This window comes from Clarias gariepinus, chromosome 4 (assembly GCF_024256425.1).
Source record: "Clarias gariepinus isolate MV-2021 ecotype Netherlands chromosome 4, CGAR_prim_01v2, whole genome shotgun sequence".
NCBI lineage: Eukaryota > Metazoa > Chordata > Actinopteri > Siluriformes > Clariidae > Clarias > Clarias gariepinus.
Window position 1 is genome coordinate 1,902,656 of NC_071103.1, and position 20,535 is coordinate 1,923,190.

Here is a 20,535-nt window from a genome sequence, read left to right on the forward strand (position 1 = left end):
TAGGAGTTTAGGAAGCGTGGTGAAGCTGCACAGCTGAAAGGCTTGCCTTTGTGCCAGCCGTGTTTACTCCCTGGCCTTCCATGTGTGTGTATGCAAGAGAGAGAAACACGAAGGCCAGTGATTCCTGTGATGTGGTCGGCAGAGCCAGAGTTTTTTTTGTCAGGCGCATGTTTGTTTACCAGTGCGTCTCCATGGCTACCCTGACTCATCTGTAAGCTCTTGTACTCGGAGAGAAAAGACTCCCATCGGGCTTGACCACAGAAACCTGGCACGCGTGTGCTTTTTATGTTTGCCTTTTTACCGCGGTAAACCTTGCCACTGCACATCTTGGCTGGTCTTTAACTCTGGCGTCGGACCACGCGTCCTCCAGCTTGAGGTCTCACTTTCGTCCCTGTCCCTACAGTAGGAGCTGTACAACTTAGTCGAGGTTTAAACTTCCTTTATAATTAAGTTTTCTTCATGCATGTAAAAAAAAAAATAAACAAAAAATAAACAAAAAAAACACACACAACAAACCAGTTGCCATTGACTCGGGAGGTTATCAAGTCCCCGGAAGTTGTGCATGTTCTCTCAGTGTAATTTTGTGCAGATGCTCGCACTGTGACTGAATTAATAGGAGATCTGAGGGTTCCCGCATCGTCCCCGAGTCAGCAGTGTCGCTAAATTAACGAGGAAGAGGGACCGAGTGGCCTTACCAGAGTCCCCTCAACCACCCACCCGCGTGTCCTCCGTCTCTTCCTTCTGCTTCACGATTAAATATATTGTCCTCCTGCGTCTTCCCCTGTAATTACTGAAGGGTGGAAATGCACGGCTTGCAAAGAAAGTAATTAAGAAACGCAGTCGGTGCAGGTGGCGACCTGGGGGTAGAGGCGCGTCTCAGTCAGCAGATTTGTTCAGTTTGGTTAGACGGAGCAAGTTTTTAGACAAAGGACAAGGTTCCCATTAGAGCTCGGTCCAAAGTCGGTACGTATATGAGGAAAGCTACACGCATTCAGAATCAAGGGAATTTACTTCTCCAGAATATAAACCCGGACTAGCACTCGGTCCAGCACAGAAGGTCTTACAGATATCACGCACTATAAGTCATGATCTTCTCTCGTTTGCTGCCCTCTGTCACGGTAAAGCAGGCCTTCTAGCTCCAAACGCCCAGGTCTCATGACCCGTCCTCCATCTTTTATTGCCGGGTTTAATTTGGGGAAAGAGCTGTGAGATAGACGGTCCTCATTTTAAGAGCATCTCGTGTCAGAAACGAGACGCCTGTGGTGGCTACAAAGGGGCTATTTATCCAGCTGGCTGTCTCTTTAAAGGGTGATCTCCAGGGCTGATGGGGCGAGCGGGGGGGCGAGCGGGAGGGCGAGCTGGGGGGAGGGGCAGTGGGGAGAGCATCGAGCCTCACTGACACATCACAGTTTGGATCAGAACACAACACAGGTTTTGTCTGGCTGTAAATCGAGCCCAAGGTTTTAGATCATTAGTGCTGTGCATAAAGTTATTCACAACTGCGTTAGCATAATTATGCCATCTTTGATACAGGCACACACACACACACACACATACACGTCCTCAGGCTGTTTCTGGCTTTGAATAACATGAAAGAAGATTTTTACAGATGCTGATGATGCTGATAATGACTGACCAGGAGGAGTCATGAGAAGAGCTGTGTGTGTGTGTGTGTGTGTGTGTGTGTGTGTGGGGTCCTGTCTCAGTGGTGTGTGTGTTGGTGTGCGTGTGTTGTCAGAAGACATATCTCACCTCTGACACTGGAGACTCCTTCCCTGTATGTTAGACGAGCATGCTGGCACAGAAAACTCCATCACATCAAAGAGTTTATTACATCACAGATAATCAAAGCGCAAACAAGGTCAATGTTAGTTCACGAAGCTAGCTACTGTAGGCGCTGCCATGGCAACCCATCGACACAGAGATGAAAATGAGAACTTCTGCAGCAAAAGAACTCTTCCTAGAATTCTGTGTTGTCTGAGGAACCCTTGAGGAACCCTGTTTTCTAGAGAGTGATAGTCATGACACAACAACTTAGACCAGCGTCAGGAAAAAACATCCACATGGGGAGTGTGTAAGAGTAAGTTTGGAATGGTTCCTTGTGGAGAGTGTTTGGTGTTGTAACATGTTCTCTGTCTCTCTTCCTGTCCTTCAGATGTTTGAACGCTTGCACGTACTGCAAAACCAAGCACGCTCGAGGAGACCTGGCCAGTTACCCCGTGGAGGAGCTGGTGGAGCGAGCCAGACAGTCCTTCCAGGGTGAGTGTGGTTCTGTGTGGTCTCACCCCGGTGTTCTGCAGCGCTCCTCAGGCTGATGGAGGACCGTGAGATGTTAACGCTCAGCTTGAGTTCTTGGTTTTTTAGGAAAGTCTTCAGGAAATGCATGAGCTTGAATCGTGTGTCGAATGAATCAGGTTCACAAAATCAGGCAAATATTAGAATCATGAATCATTTCTTCATTCGAATCAGTTGATTAAAATCTTAGGGAAGGTTTGGAATTATTTCTTTGATGAATCAGATTCAGAATATAATAAATAATGAGTCACGAATCAAGTGAATCATTTCTAAGATAAACTGAATGAATCATGATTCAGATGAATCAAGTGAATCGCCTGTCAAGTGAATCAAACCTTTTTTAAATAATATGAAAACTGTTAAAATGGAAAAGTTGTAGTTTGTATGTATGTGTGTGTGTGTGTGTGTGTGTGTGTGTGTGTGTGTGTGCGCATGCACGTGTTTAACCTTGACCTTGTACTTCATGTGTGTAACTGTAATGTACTCTGTGTGTGTGTGTGTGTGAGAGAGAGAGAGAGAGAGAGAGAGCGAGCAGCAGCAGCAAAGGGAAGAGAAACCAGGAAGTAAACATCAGCGTAAAAAGGGAGAAGAACTGATCAACTGCTGGATAAAAAAGAGGAAGTGTGTGTGTGTGCGCGTGCGCGCGCACACACACACTCGCTCTCCAACTGTTTTGACCTTTGGGTGTGTTGGGAGAAGTTTTTTGGGAGTGTATGAGAACATGGTGTGTGTGTGTGTGTGTGTGTGTGTGTGTGTGTGTGTGTGTGTGTGTGTGTGTGTGTGTGCGCGCGCGTGTGTGTGCGTGTGTGTGTGTGAGAGAGACATTTTTGATGAATATAAACATTTTAAAGAGCTGCTTGGCGATCTGTCCATCCTGTCTCTCTTTGTTTTATCAGGGTTTTTCATTTTATTATTTGTTTCTTTTTTTTTTATTTGCTTTACTAATAAATTAATTATTTTCTTCATATATACATTTTTATACATTTTATTTTTCTATTTTTTTTTCTTTTATTATGTTAATTTGTTTTTCTTTTTTACTTTTTCATTTGTAATGTATGTTTGCTTTGTCTTTTTCATTTCTGCATTATTGAGCTCAGGAGCTGTTCTGGGATCAGTTTCTCTCCCATACTGACTGTACATTATTAAGCTCAGGAGCTGTTCTGGGATCAATTTCTCTCCCATACTGACTGTACATTATTAAGATCAGGAGCTGTTCTGGGATCAGTTTCTCTCCCATACTGACTGTACATTATTAAGCTCAGGAGCTGTTCTGGGATCAGTTTCTCTGTACATTATTGAGCTCAGGAGCTGTTCTGGGATCAGTTTCTCTCCCATACTGACTGTACATTATTAAGATCAGGAGCTGTTCTGGGATCAGTTTCTCTCCCATACTGACTGTACATTATTTAGATCAGGAGCTGTTCTGGGATCAGTTTCTCTCCCATACTGACTGTACATTATTAAGCTCAGGAGCTGTTCTGGGATCAGTTTCTCTGTACATTATTGAGCTCAGGAGCTGTTCTGGGATCAGTTTCTCTCCCATACTGACTGTACATTATTAAGATCAGGAGCTGTTCTGGGATCAGTTTCTCTCCCATACTGACTGTACATTATTTAGATCAGGAGCTGTTCTGGGATCAGTTTCTCTCCCATACTGACTGTACATTATTTAGATCAGGAGCTGTTCTGGGATCAGTTTCTCTCCTCACTCCTGATAGAAAGTTGATCTCCAGACTGCAGGGTTTTTTTGTTTTGTTCTTTTTAACGTTCGTCCTCGCCCCCTGATTTTCATTGCGATACAGTTGATGGTTTTATGGGTTTGTTTTGCATGCCCCGCCCTCTCTGACCTTTAACCCTATGGTGTGATTGTACACTATGAGGCTCGGCTGCTGATTAACGCCACTGATGCGACTCCACTGATGTTTACTCCAGAATCGGGACGTTGTTAGTCAAATCAGATCGTTTTCCATAAACCGTCCTGTTGACTCTCTCTCTCTCACACACACACACACACACACACACACACACACACACACACACACACACACAAAAGTGTTTTTCTCTGAAGTCTTTATTCATATAATCTGTTTCTATAAAGAATGTTCTCGCTCCCCCAACATCCAGACACTTTTTATTTATGAACCCGTCTCTCCATCACTTCATCACTTTACTGAGAGACAGAACTGTTAGAGACGAATCTGACGTTTCTGCCTCATATTTTCCTCCAGTGAGTGATGAGGAACCTGCAGAGCTGCTCTCTCGTTTCTCTTTTTTCTTTTTTTAGCTTTTATAATTTTTTATTCTTTCCTTTTTACTTAGTTTTTTTTTGTCCTTTTTTACTTATGCAGTTTATTATAATTTATTTTCGAGTCATATGCCGTGAGATTGAGAAGGTGAGGCCGCGGGGTTGGGGACGGGATGGTACGGGACGAGGTTTCCTGATATTTTACCCCCAGCAGAGCTGCTCTGTCGTTCCTCTTCTTTCTTTCATTTTGCTGATGTTGTTTATTTGTGTCTTTTTTGAGTGAGAGAAGCTGCGCGGGCGTGTCCGGGACGCCGCCAGGTTACAGACAGGACGTTGTGAGGTTAGAAACGGTAGGACGGAGGCGAGGTTGGAAATCTCGTGGTCTGTGACGTCTGTGAACTCTGAGCCTTGTGTGTGTGTTTGTGTGTTTGTGTTTGTGTGTGTGTTTGTGTGTGTGTTTGTGTGTGTGTTTGTGTGTGTGTTTGTGTGTGTGTTTGTGTGTGTTTGTGTGTGTTTGTGTGTGTTTGTGTGTGTGAAGTTGATGTTAGAGCGAGTGGGGGACACGGCGGTCCTCTCCCGCTCCTCACTCCGTGTCTCAAGTTATTCTTTATTCACTCCATTTATTAAGTGTGTTTGTTCCTGGTGGTGTGTGTTAGTGGTGTGTGTTAGTGGTGTGTGTTAGTGGTGTGTGTTAGTGGTGTGCGTTAGTGGTGTGTGTTAGTGGTGTGCGTTAGTGGTGTGTGTTAGTGGTGTGTGTTTGTGCGGTACACACTCTCACCACAGGTCTCTGTCCATCAGAACCAGGACTCCACACCACCACCAGGGGGTTACACTGCCTCCTGTCAGGGCCCTTACACAGCTCAGAGACCAGACAGTGACCTCAGCCAAGCACACACACACACACACACACACACACACACACAGGTCAAGTCAGTGTTTACACACACACACACAACTCACTCACTCTGGCAAAGCCTGCACTCTCTCTCTCTCTCTCTTTCTCTCTCTCTCTCTCTCACACACACACACACACACACACACACACACACACACTCTTACCCTGACACTTAAACATCCATAAACCTGCTCATTCTCCGACACAAACACACTTATCTGTCAAACACACTCATCCCACTAATGCACACACACACGCGCACACACACTTTTGCAGACACAATCCAGACATGCCTGACACACACTTCCGAGCTCACACACTCGAGTAGCGCGCACAAACACCGACACACACAGACACTTGGACAGAGACTTAAAAATAACACACATGTTTAATGTGGACAGTTTAACACACACACGTAACACACACACACACACACACACACACACACACACACACACACACACACACACACACACACACACACAGACTCTCTCACGTGCGCTCGTGTCTCGGTGTGAGACGTGTAAATGGTCCCACATCGTCTCACTGACTCAATTAACATACACGCTGACGTTACCATGGAAACGCACCCCTCTGTTACCCCGTCTCCATCTCCTCATCCCTCCATCTCTTCCTGTCTCCTCATTTCTCCACCCACCCTCCTCTCCATCTCCTCATCCCTCCATCATTCTCTCTGTTCATCTGCTTTTCTCTCTGTCCATTTATCCGTCTCTCATTCCTTCCTCCCGTCTGTCTGTCTCTCAACTCAAACGCGTCTCTTTCTTTAGCTTCTTTTACTCCCTCTCTCTCTGTTTCTTCCCCGATGTCCTCATCCTGCTCTCTCTCTCTCTCTCTCTCTCTCTCTCTCTCTCTCTCTCTTTCACACACACACATCTCGTCTTTGCTTATTTCTTCACTTTCTTTCTTTTATTTGTTTGTTGTTATAAATGGAACAGCTTGTATCTATTAGAAATGATTAATGGAGTTAATTGCACCAGGTGTGCTGAAGCGAGGTGTGTGTGTGTGTGTGTGTGTGTGTGTGTGTGTGTGTGTGTGTGTGCGCGCTTTTAGTTAATATTGTAATGCTGTTTAACCTGTAGATAATTTACTTCTCTAATTCTTCCTTCCTCTCTCTTTATCTCTGTGTGTGTGTGTGTGTGTGTGTGTGTGTGTGTGTGTGTGTGTGCGCGTGTGTGTGTGTGAAATCAGACCTCCTGTTTCTCATACTCAGGGTTGGAGTTTTGTGCTACTGAGCTCCTGTTGTGTCTGTTGGGTCAAAGGTCACATGATCCTAAGAGCATCAGGTTAATGTGTTTGTTAAGTAAGTAAGTGTGTGTGTGTGTGTGTGTGTGTGTGTGTGTGTGTGTGTGTGTGTGTGTGTGTGAGAGAGAGAGAGAGAGGCACTGGGGGTTGGGCGATGTTCTGTTCCCCTGAGCTCCTTTAGGGGGCAGAGCTGCTTCACATTCACTCTTCTACACCCTCACTCCATTCACAAGCTGTCTCTCTCTTACTCATTAATCATTACTGCACTCCATACACCCCTCTACATATACCCCTCTACATACACCCCTCTACATATACCCCTCTACATACACCCCTCTACATACACCCCTCTACATACACCCCTCTACATACACCCCTCTACATACACCCCTCTACATACACCCCTCTACATACACCCCTCTACATACACCCCTCTACATACACCCCTCTACATATACCCCTCTACATACACCCCTCTACATACACCCCTCTACATATACCCCTCTACATACACCCCTCTACATACACCCCTCTACATATACCCCTCTACATATACCCCTCTACATACACCCCTCTACATATACCCCTCTACATACACCCCTCTACATACATCCCTCTACATACACCCCTCTACATATACCCCTCTACATATACCCCTCTACATATACCCCTCTACATACACCCCTCTACATACACCCCTCTACATACACCCCTCTACATACACCCCTCTACATACACCCCTCTACATACACCCCTCTACATACACCCCTCTACATACACCCCTCTACATACATCCCTCTACATACACCCCTCTACATATACCCCTCTACATATACCCCTCTACATATACCCCTCTACATATACCCCTCTACATACACCCCTCTACATACACCCCTCTACATACACCCCTCTACATACACCCCTCTACATACACCCCTCTACATACACCCCACTACATATACCCCTCTACATACACCCCTCTACATACATCCCTCTACATACACCCCTCTACATACACCCCTCTACATACACCCCTCTACATATACCCCTCTACATACACCCCTCTACATACACCCCTCTACATACACCCCTCTACATATACCCCTCTACATACACCCCTCTACATACACCCCTCTACATACACCCCTCTACATACACCCCTCTACATACACCCCTCTACATACACCCCTCTACATACACCCCTCTACATATACCTCTCTACATACACCCCTCTACATACACCCCTCTACATACACCCCTCTACGTATACCCCACTATATATACTCCTCTACATTTACCCCTTTGTATATACTCCTCTAGATATACCCAGTATATATGTACCCCTCTACATACACCCCTCTACATACACCCCTCTACATACACCCCTCTACATATACCCCTCTACATACACCCCTCTACATATACCCCTCTACATACACCCCTCTACATACACCCCTCTACATACACCCCTCTACATACACCCCTCTACATATACCCCTCTACATACACCCCTCTACATACACCCCTCTACATACACCCCTCTACATACACCCCTCTACATACACCCCTCTACATACACCCCTCTACATATACCCCTCTACATACACCCCTCTACATACACCCCTCTACATACACCCCTCTACATACACCCCTCTACATATACCCCTCTACATACACCCCTCTACATACACCCCTCTACATACACCCCTCTACATACACCCCTCTACATACACCCCTCTACATACACCCCTCTACATACACCCCTCTACATACACCCCTCTACATACACCCCTCTACATACACCCCTCTACATACACCCCTCTACATACACCCCTCTACATACACCCCTCTACATATACCCCTCTACATACACCCCTCTACATACACCCCTCTACATACACCCCTCTACATACACCCCTCTACATACACCCCTCTACATATACCCCTCTACATATACCCCTCTACATATACCCCTCTACATACACCCCTCTACGTATACCCCACTATATATACTCCTCTACATTTACCCCTTTGTATATACTCCTCTAGATATACCCAGTATATATGTACCCCTCTACATACACCCCTCTACATACACCCCTCTACATACACCCCTCTACATACACCCCTCTACATACACCCCTCTACATACACCCCTCTACATACACCCCTCTACATACACCCCTCTACATACACCCCTCTACATATACCCCTCTACATATACCCCTCTACATACACCCCTCTACATACACCCCTCTACATACACCCCTCTACATACACCCCTCTACATATACCCCTCTACATACACCCCTCTACATATACCCCTCTACATACACCCCTCTACATACACCCCTCTACATATACCCCTCTACATATACCCCTCTACGTATACCCCACTATATATACTCCTCTACATATACCCCTTTGTATATACTCCTCTAGATATACCCAGTATATATGTACCCCTCTACATACACCCCTCTACATACACCCCTCTACATACACCCCTCTACATATACCCCTCTACATACACCCCTCTACATACACCCCTCTACATATACCCCTCTACATACACCCCTCTACATACATCCCTCTACATACACCCCTCTACATACACCCCTCTACATACACCCCTCTACATACACCCCTCTACATACACCCCTCTACATACACCCCTCTACATACACCCCTCTACATACACCCCTCTACATACACCCCTCTACATACACCCCTCTACATACACCCCTCTACATACACCCCTCTACATATACCATATACCATTCAATTCAATTTATTCATGTAGCACTTTAATAATGGACATTGTTGTGACGCACCTTTGCAGAATCAAAAGAACACCCAACCCAACACTCTACTCTGGTACCCTGTGCCATATATCCTACACCCTATACCCTACAGTTTATACCTTATACCATGTACCCATTATTAGTAACTACAGTGTGTTATGGCTTTACCCTGCGCTCCTCCACACCCTTGTGGCCTGTGACACCCTAATGCCCCCAAGCCCTGTGACGTCTTTGTGCCCAGTAAATGTTTTACTCTCGGTGATGTCTTTGTGCCCGTCTGTCTCCTTATGGGCCGTCTCACTCCTATTTCATGTAATAGCCCTGTGCTGTTAGTGCCCCCTGACACCCCTCGTGTTCTGCCCTCAGCCCTGATGCAGATGCACTTGATGAGACGTCATTACTAATCCCCATGAATACATGTTTCTTATTGTAGTCTTTATAACTGCGTACTGTAAGTAAGTCCTGCTTAGAGTGACTCTCGCTGTGTGTGTGTGTTTGTGTGTGTGTGTGTGTGTGTGTGTGTGGAGGAGCGAGTCGCTGTAAGCTTATTGGTTGTGAATGATGTCAGCGTGTGCCGTAGCTCCGCCCAGCTCACATGCAGGAGTGTGTGGATGCAGTGTGGACAGGCAGGGTGGTTGTAGGTGGACACACACACACACACACACACACCTCCTCTTTCTCTCTTACTCTCTTGTCCCCTACACCCTCTTCCTTATCGCAGTGATGCCAAAAGTTTACACCCCCCTTTCTTTTCCACACTTCCTGCGTTATAGGTCACTGTGTGTGTGTATGTGTATGTGTATGTGTGTGTGTGTGTGTGTGTGTGTGTGTGTGTGTATGTTTCACTGAGAGACTCCTTTATTCCAGATTTTCATCACATCAGACCTCATGAGCTTTTCTTCAGGAGTTCGGAGTGACCCTCCCTGCTCACTGTGCCCTCATGTTCTCCTTCTTGCACTCGGAGCTTCTCCCACGTGTCCCCTGATTTCCGTGATGTGTGTTTGTGTGTGCTGAGGTTCTACGATAAAGTGAAAGGAGGAGCAAGGTGTTTCCACTCCTCCACCCGCCCCACTTTCATCCTGCGCTTCATTTCATTTACGCCTGTTAAAGCGGAGTGAAAGACGGAAGCGAAGGAGGTGAAAAGACGTGTACAGACGTGATGGTGGCAGACACGCTGAAGTGAGAGTGTTGTGTGTGTGTGTGTGTGTGTGTGTGTGTGTGTGTGATGGAGTAGGGTGTTTTACATGTGCGCACGTACTAATGAGATCCACAGGTAACGAGATGTTGACAAGGCAGCGGCTCGAACTGACACGCCCGCTTTGAAGTGCCAGACACACACACACACACACACACACACAGAATGCATGTTTTTGTCATGATAAAACTAGAAGATATTGTTAAACACCAAAGGCTTTAAAAAGGCATCTGTGGAAGTGAGAAGAAGAGAAGGGGGTTGGGGGGGGGATGGAGAGAGATGGAGAGGATGGAAGAAATGAGAAGAGAGAAATGTGGAGGACTGGGAACAGTCGCAAAGTGAGAGAAAAAAGGTAAGAGAGAACAGAAAAAAAAGGAGTGAAAAAGAAAGGAAAGGGATAAAAACAACAACATAAAAAATAAAAATTCAAATAATGAATATATATTAAAGAAATAACTGGGGAAATTGAGTAAATGAAATAATTGGGGGAATTTAATAAATATATATTTTTTAATTATACAAATTTTTCCAAAAGAAGAACAATAAATGGGAGAAACCCAGCAGGATGGAAGGATAAAAAAAGTACATGAGGGGAAAAAGTTACAAAAAGGAAAAAGAAAAAATGTCTAGATGTTTCGGAGAAAGTAAAAAAAAAAAACTATGAAAAAGAAAGGGGAAAAAGGTAACTATTTGGCGATTTTTTTTTTTCTTAAGAAACTGATGAAAGAAGAAAGAGATGTTGATAAAGAAAGCAAGTGAAAATGAGAGAAAAAAGACCAAAGATCAGATTTTGGAGAGAAAAAGGAAAAAAAAAACAAATTTTAACATAAATATTGTTAGTGGGGACGTGGGCAAGAAAAATGTAAGAAAGAACGAATCAAATAAGTTGTAAAGGACAAATGTGGCTGAATAGAAATCATAAAGGATGAAGGTGAAAAGTTACACTTTACGTTTGGACCTAAAAGCTGAATTGATTAAAAAAAAAAAAAAAGAATTGTGTAAAAACGGCAGATTTCTTTATCAGCGTGTAGTTTCAGATTAAAGAGTTTTTTGCCTCTCTCTGAACAGAAACGTTACTGCGAGCTAATAAGCAGCGAGCGGTAGCGCGGTGTGTTTTTATGTACGTTCTTGGTCCTGCTCCAGACGTTAGCGCTCAGCTCCGAGCGCCGCGGGACTCGCCTCTCCCGCTGTAATCAGTTTGCCAGCTTTAATGTCAGCAGCGATCCGTGGCGTTTAAACGCCGCCTTCACGTCATGCGGTATTCACGGGGCTCGGGGAGAGGCGGAGCGGAGGAGGCCGCGCTGACAGGTAGGCGCCGATCGGAGCCGCAGGAGGTCCTGGCACATCAACTTTTACTTTAGTTCTTCACTTTATCATGAGTTTTTTTTCCTCCCTTGACTGTAGAGCATTAGCGAGACTTTAACACTCCGCTGTGTCCTCACTCGTTTTTTTTTCCCGCTCCAGCGCTTTCTATTCAAAGCTGCCAGCCAAAAAAGAGTGACGAACGCTCTGCGATCGATAATTCAGCCGAGCAGCTTATTTCTCACACAGCGAGGGCGAAACTACGCAGAACCTGCAGCGCCCCCCAGGGGAGCACCGCCTCGCCTCGGACCTGAAGATCCTACAGGCACACTCGATTAGCGCCGACCTGTGTGAACACTTCTGCTTTAGGTCCAAGGCTGGGGTGAAAATCAGCACACTCCCACAGCACTAAGCGTTCCTGTGACCTTCACTTCCTGTTTTGGATCAATCGCCCCAAAAGTTCTAGTGTAGAACCCTGTAACAACTCAAACCCGGGGAAATCTTCTGTGCCTAAAATATTACATCATCGAGGGAAGAAATGTAGGGAAAGGGGTGAATGTGAAAGAAAATAGGGAAGGAATGAAAGAAGGAAGGCATGAAAAGTAATTCAATGAATAAAGAAGAGAAAGTAGGCGTGAGAAAGCAAGTAAACCTGCAGTACATCTGATCACAACAACGTGATCATAACATCCAGAGTGGAATTCATTAACAACAACTAGCGCATAACAACCTGAGAGCAATCTGTGTGGAACAGCCTGTGTGGAACCTGCAGCGCTCCGACTGTAATCCACGTGTAAAGCTCCGCAAGTAACAGTCTGACTGTAATCCGCATGTAACAATTCGCTTGTAACAGTTCAACTGTAATCTGTACCAACTGCAGTGAAATCTCTGTGTGACGTCCGAGTGCGGTTCTCGTTCTCTTATCGTTAGCGCTATGTACAGGTGGGTCACACCATTGTAATCAGGCTGAAATTAGTCTATAAATGAACTTTATAAAGCTTCCGCTTCTTATTAAACCCCAGTTAGTTGTTTATACCCGTGTGAATGTTTTACTCCACTGTTTACTCAATTTTTGTTGTTGAGCCCGAGGCGTTAAGTGACACATAAATACTGTTTACGTTAAATGTTTTTACTGTGTTTATGCATGCTGAACTCATTTGCATGTATTTGAATTCTTAACAACCTTAACGGCTTCGTTCACTATTAAAGTTAAATCCTATTAGAACTGTTATTTTAAAAATAATAAATTAAAATCACGAGTATGCTGACCATAAATTAAGAGACCGTGTGTGTGTGTGTAATTTATTAAACAGTGGTTTGTTTGTTTGTTTGTTTGTTGGAGTTTACATTATTGAAAGCTACTCTGCATATTCTAGGTATTCTATTTTTTAGAAGAAAAAAAAGATATTATTTATTTATTTATTTTATTTATTTGTTTTTTTGAGCATGCAAGATGTACAGTTGAGCGGGGTCCATAAGTATTTGGACAGCAAGGCACTGGTGGTGTTTGTGATGTGACTGAAGTGACGAACTTTAGCTTCAGGTCGGGAGCTTTAACTAAATTATTGCATTATTGGATTATTAGGTAGGAATATTTATAAAAGTCTCTCCACTTCCACAGGCTCAGTAGTAACTGGACAGGCTGTTTGGTGATCAGTCAGGCGGTTCCTTAGCGATTCCTCTGACAGATTTATAGAATTAAAGGGCTCGAGGTGGTTCCCAGGGACGGGTTTGCAGCCAGGCTTCCTGCAGTGCTCCCGTGCTTACTCCCGTCCCTGTACATCTTTAAGTGCTTTGTTCTCATTTCTTAATTTATTCTACGTCATTTAACTTAGGATATAAATAAATGAGGCGGGGCCAAGACTTTTGCACAGTCTGCTTTTTATTAAAACATTTTTTATGATCATTACCGTGATCGTTGTTCCTCTTTCTACCCCCCCCCCACAAGCCCTTTGGCCCCGCCCATTACTAAATAAATAAACACACAAGTCAGTCTTAATGCTTAATGTATTTCATTATTAGTTTCTATCATAAGACACAGTTTTTATTAATGATACTGTAGTACGTTACACTTTACACCTTATTTTTATTTTTAACAATCTCCCTCATCAAAGCGAAGTGACGCGTGACTGTAATTAAATCCCCAGGATTTACAGACTAATTAGTGTGGCGTAATCAAGGTAGACTTTCCATTAGGGACGAGGAGTTTCAGACAAACGGCCGTTCAGATAAACCCGCTGCTGTCCGTCACACCCGAGCCGACAGCTTTATAATTATCATGTCTTACAAAGAAAAATTATTAATAACTAAAATAAAAAGTAGTTGGAGTCATCAGTTCTTGTGGGTTTCTTCTTATTATTTTTTTTTGTAAAGACAGCCTTCGAAAGTAAATGGCTAAGAAAGGGAAGGAAACTATTTTAGAAACAAAATTAATTATTAGTGTGTTTTTTTTTTTTTTTTGGTCCGTTGCTCCTTTTGTTTTGCTTGATGACTTCACACTGAGCATCAGCATTGTCACGTTACTGTCTCTGTGAGACTCCATGGCGCTTTTAAGAGTTTCCCCATCACGCTGGAGCTCAAAGATTCAATTTAAATCCTTAAACGCTGGGGTTATTTGTTCCTGACTAATAGATCTTAATTTCTAAGGACTTGAGAAAGCGGTCAGCTGTGATGATCAGGGGGCGGCGGACTGGACGGCGGAGTGGACAGCGATGTGGACGTCTTTAACGAAGGCTGGGGGATTCTTGACTTCAGAGGTGGGATGTAAACTTAGCTCAGGGTTGCATCGTCTCCAAATGTCTCACTTTACTGCAGGACGAAGCTTGGGGACTGCAGCAGTTCCACTTTAAAGTTCCTCTTGTCTTTCTTCACGCTCCTGTCCTCCATTCCAGCAGGTGACGGGATCTGCAGTCTGTCCCAGCTTCCATCGTCCAGCCTCATGGCTCTTTACTACGCAGTGCTTCAGGAAGTGCAGACTGTAGATGGTCTTCCTCTGGGGTGGTGAAAAGACGACACAGAATCCCGTCAGGTCTTTCACGTCTCACCTCCGCTGAGGCACAGAATCAGAACTAAAGCTTTTTGTGGATCAGCCTGAAAGACGAGAGCTTCGACAGAGTGTTGTGTTCTTGTGTTCTTCCTCATCCTGCAGTTCTCCTTCAGAACTGGAGAGGAGGAGGAGTGAAAAAGTGTGTGTCTGATTAATCCCACTTAGTCTGAGGTCTCATCAGTTTGGGGAGATTCAGAACCAACCATGTCTAAGATCTTGGTAACATGTTATATTAACACACATCTCACGTTCATTATGGCTCAGAAACACACCACTAAACCAGGACTTGTTCTACATTTGATCCTGAGTAAGTGTGTCTGAGCTGTGTGTCCTGGCTCCGCCCGCTTTTTTCACTTAATGTGTGCACCGGTTCTGTGTTTAATCTTTAAATAGTTTCTCAGTTTCTAGCCTGTTTTGGTTTACAATTCAAGTTTTACATTACAAGTCTGACGTATAAACAACGTGCAGCGGGACTAAAATCTTCCCTGATTGATCAACAAGCTCATTTGCATAACGCAACTCCCCTAGACTTGATACATTTTTTTCTTGGTTCTGTTTGTGATCTAAAGACACCTTGGCTTGTTGTTCATTTGTGCTCAATAGTCTTGGCACCCTCGTAATCTTTTGCCATTTGTCCTTAGAACATTTCCCAGAGTTAAACGTGAAAAGTCACACGTGGAGTGCGTTTAGAGCCGTCTCCTGCTCGCTCGCTTTCCGAGGAACAGGTAGTTGTGGTAATAGCCGTAATGGCACAGACGGGGTCTCGGCGCGGGAGCGAGGCGTTTCAGCAGCATTAAGCTCCATTTGGTAAAAGGTCATTTTTCAAATCAGAATCCACTTTGCTTCCAGTCGATGGCAGGAAATGACTTTGAGCTCCTGAGCTTCGACGTGCTCCGTTATTTACTGGATAAAGAAAAGGCTGGACGCTGACGAGGCCGGGGTTCTGGCGTGCGCAGAGACGTGATCTTCATCGCTCCGGTCAGGGTTTATTTTAGGAGTGGTACAGAGTCACTAGTCACTATCACACAACCTCTAAAGAAACTCAAACTGCAGAAGAGTTTGACTGGACTGTTAGATTAAAGTATTTGGGGTTTGTTCGGTCAGCCTGATGCCCAAGAATTAGGTTAGGATTTGAGAAACATCTACAGATTTATCATATTTCTACCAATTTTTACTACAGAGCAAAGTATTGTTTATAGAAGCTTGTAGACGTTTATGGAGATTTATTGTAAAAGATTGAAGAAGTTTCTAGACTTTACTCGATGTTTTTAATTGTTTATACAAGCTTGTAAAGATTTGAACAGGTTTGTTGAAGTTTCTAAAGGCTTTTGTCGAGGTTTGGACGGGAATTTTTGGTGAAGCACCAAAGAGGGTCGTGGTCTGTAGATACCGTAAATAAAAAATGTGTGTGCACCACAGACACCTCCAGGTCTCATTTATTTTGTCTTCAATTTTGTTAAGATCTGGCAACCCTGCCAAGGGAATCCTGCTGTGTCAGAACTGTGTGTGTGTGTGTGTGTGTGTGTGAGAGAGAGAACCAGGCCGTCTTGGCTACGTGGCTGTACAGGGCGCTTGACGCGGGAGTCGGAGTTGTGTCACATGACTCTTGTCTGTCTGGGTCTTCATCTCTGAGTCTCAGGCGCTCCTCCAGGCCGCGGGACACGACACCAGCGTGTGAACACACAGCACAGACGTGTCGTCCTTTATCTACAGCACTGAGAGGGAGAGGATTACAGGATCTTATCTCTTCAATCTGCTTCATATCCGATCTCAGAGACAGGGGCGCGCGGTCGGATCTGAAATGCTGCGATTAGCATAAATGTCCCGCGCAAATACGAGCAGAGCCGCGAGAGCGAGCAGTTCACACGAAGAGCAACGGTCCGCGGTCCTAGGCCTTGAACTCAGAATCTTCCTTTAATCTGTAGTTTTCTTGCTTAAGTCTCGAAGTTGTTTAATTTGTATTGATTTTATCTGAGATGTTCAGTTTTACGTTTCAAATCTGATTCATTTCTTCATTCTCAAAAAACATCTTTCCTGCTAAACTGATAAATGGATAAATTAAAACACTAATAGTTTATAATGCGAATAAAGTAAGCAAAATAAATGAGTGTAAAGAGATAAAAAAGAATAAGGAAAGATTATAAAGAGTTCTAATGATTTATAAGTTATTTTAAAAAAGCTAAATGCACTCGCTAATTATACAGAGCCGTTTACGCGTAAAGCCTGAGGTTCTTATCAGAACTTAAATGAAATATATTTAAAATAAACAGCAACGTTTATACATTATATATATTGGTAAGATCTTCAGATCTGTATTCAGCATGTGAATACTGTGTGTGTGTGTGTGTGTGTGTGTGTGTGTGTGTGTGTGAGAGAGAGAGGGAGAAGTTGAGCAGCGTTAATCTGTAAGACGCTGGAGATAAAAACCTTCTGAGTTTCATCACCGTAAATATTCACATGAAGAGATCGCTTACTGAGCACTTTCTCTCTCTCACACACACACACACACACACACACACACACACACACACACTTTGATGGGGGATTATCACACCGGATTACCTGTGTGTGTGTGTGTGTGCGCTCAGAAATGATGGATTGTTGACTCACAGCCTCTCTTTGTGTTTTTGTTTTTATTTATTTATTTGTTTGTGTTTTTATTTATTTACTCACTGTCTTGTGCTTGCGGAGTTGCACAGAGTCTCACATTAAATACAACTACAGACAGATTTCTTTAAACACAGTATAATTATTTAACCAGTAAAAAATGTTTAATTTTAAAAATCTCTCTATATTTTTTTAACGAAACGAACTGCAAAAGTTTCTTAACATTTACTTTGTGTTAATCTGATCTTCTTATCTTTATAGTCTTTTATCATGTTTCCTTTTCAACAAAGACGAATATCTAAGGTGACGTTCTTTTTTCATTTTTTTGGGGGGGTCGTATTAATTAATGTTTTTAATAATTTTTTGACATTCATGTTAATGTAGTAAAATACCTGCGGTATGTGAGGATGTAATGAATCACCGGTTTGAGTTCAGATATTAAGTGGGGTGTTTGTTATTTGTGTATTTATGTGAAGTAGGCGGGGTTTCTGCGCTGTATAGGCGGGATTTTGTCAGTGTGATCTGGCAACCCTGTTTGAGAAAATCCATTTTGTCCCACAGCGGCGCTGGACGTCCTCAGGCTCAGTGTGTCCGCTCTTCTTTCTAACTAAAAGCACACGCTGTTCCTGCTGTTCCTTAACAGGAGGAGAATCACAGGAGAACCTTTAGAGCTCATCGAGAACGCTGACGCGGTGTTACCCCCTCGGAGAACACGATTGATTTATTATTACAAGAGAGAGAAAGAGAGAGAGAGAGAGAGGACCGGATCAAACGTGACCTAGTGACGGATTAATGAGGGTCTTCACAGGGTCTCAGTCTGTCCCCATTAGTCTCTAAACCAGGATTCTGTATACACACAAAACAGTATGAATTATGTCCTGATCAGTGCGCCATACTGTCTCTGTGATTACTCTACTAGAACAACACACACACACACACACTCTTTATTTACGTTACACATGATTGCATTTCAAGGACAGTCTGTTGCGTTTTAAAGACCTAAAGTTGTGTGTGTGTGTGTGTGTGTGTGTGTGTGTGTGTGTGTGTGTGTGTGTGTGTGTGTGTTTCTGTTACTGTGACATGTCAGACCATCATGTCATCCTATAAATACACACACACACACACACCTCTGTCTCTCTCTGAACAGGATGTTGTGGTGTTTGAGCCGTTAGTAATGTTGGTGTGTGTGTGTGTGTGTGTGTGTGTGTGTGTGTGTGTGTGTGTGTGTGTGTGTGTGTGTGTGTGTGTGTGTGTGTGCGCACAAGTTGAACACTTTTCCACATTCTTGTTTTTTTTTTTTTTTCATCCTCAGTGTGTTTCTGGGTTACACCTGTACACGTGTGTTAAAATTTTTTTCCCCAGGAAAGGGAGGATACAGCAGAAGCAGCTGTTTCCTACACACGCGCACACACACACACACACACACACACACACACAGAGACAGAGACTGTTTTCACACAATCTCCCTTTCCACAATCTCTCTCTATGATCTGGAAAAATGAACATCCACCCATAGTGTGTGTGTGTGTGTGTGTGTGTGTGTGTGTGTGTGTGTGTGTGTCTGTCTGTGTGTGAGAGAGTTTAAAAGTGAGTGAGTGAGTGACATTAAGGTCAAATACCACTAATCATTTCACCTGAAATGGAAACAGACACCATGTTTGCTCATTTGTTTTACACAGTATTAAATGTTCAGCTGTGTGTGTGTGTGTGTGTGTGTGTGTGTGTGTGTGCATATATACACCACTGATTTTCAGGAGTATCTACAGTACAAGTACCACTGAGCGTATACATCAGACTCCACCGAGCTACATTAGGATACCTCTGGACTGATACCAATTCGGATGTATCTGGCTGAAGAATCCTTCCATGGTCCAGCCATTTGTTGCCATGGCGATTAATCCACTCAAGGATTTTGTCAGGAGACATTCACACCTCCAGATCCATTTGCATTTTACACCAGTGCACAACTCTGCTCCTCCCTATTGGTTTCTGATCTCAGTCCTTAATATAATCGAGCCCTTTACAGTACCCTGTTGGGAGCAGGAGCAGCTCAGTGGTTGAGACATTAGACTACTGATTGGAATGTTCCAGGTTCAAACCCCAGCATTGAGAAGCCACTGTTGGGCCCTTGAGTGAGGCCCTTAACCTCAACTGCTCAGATGTAAAATGAGATAAAATGTAAGTCATTCTGGACGAAGGCGTCTGCCAAATGCTGTTAATGCAATGAACCTTAGCTAGAATGCTTCAACGTTCTGTGTAGAACCCTAAAACAACCCCTTGAAGGTTCCTCTGTTCCTCTGCTGCAACCATGAGATATTTCATAATCAGACTTTGTTCCATGAACGTGATTATTGGTGCCCCACTGTTAGGGCAGTGGGGCCCTAACGGTTAAGGCAGTGGGTTACTGGGTTACTGATTAGAAGGTCGCGGGTTCAAGTCCCTGCACCACTGCCAAGTTGACACTTTGACCCCAAGTTCCTAACTGGGATATGGGAGAAAAAATCATCTCACAAATAATTGAATTATCAATTTTTTATATTTTCTTACCTAATATCTAGAACCTGTTAAGAGTTAGTAGTACGTGCTCTGCAAAACGTTCTTCATTGGTTCAGTGGATACTTAATGAATGTTTATCTCCTAGAAAAAATAATAGCACGTGGAACTCTTCTTATAACACAATGTAAGAGGTTTTTACCGCGTGTAGAACCCTTAAGGGTTTCACAACAGATTTTTTCTAGTTCTTTTTTTTTTTTCTTAAAGTTCTACATTTTACATCCATTGGCACTAGATCGGAAGGTTCTTTCACAGTTTCTTAAGGCTTACGTTGTTGAGTAGTTGTACTTAGAACCTTTATGGAACCTTTATAACACTGTTCCCCTTTTA

The 20,535-nt window shown here is 43.7% G+C and overlaps 1 protein-coding gene across 4 annotated transcripts in view; it reads left to right on the forward strand.

Annotated features, from left to right (window-relative positions):
• The window catches only part of cdkal1 (CDK5 regulatory subunit associated protein 1-like 1), a 314,438-nt gene that overhangs the window by 204,417 nt on the left and 89,486 nt on the right, over positions 1 to 20,535 (forward strand). For all 4 annotated transcript variants that reach the window (XM_053494246.1, XM_053494244.1, XM_053494247.1 and 1 more), the window contains exon 8: positions 2,156 to 2,259. In XM_053494246.1, the coding sequence (XP_053350221.1) occupies positions 2,156 to 2,259 (104 nt within the window). The remainder of the gene's footprint in view (positions 1 to 2,155; positions 2,260 to 20,535) is intronic.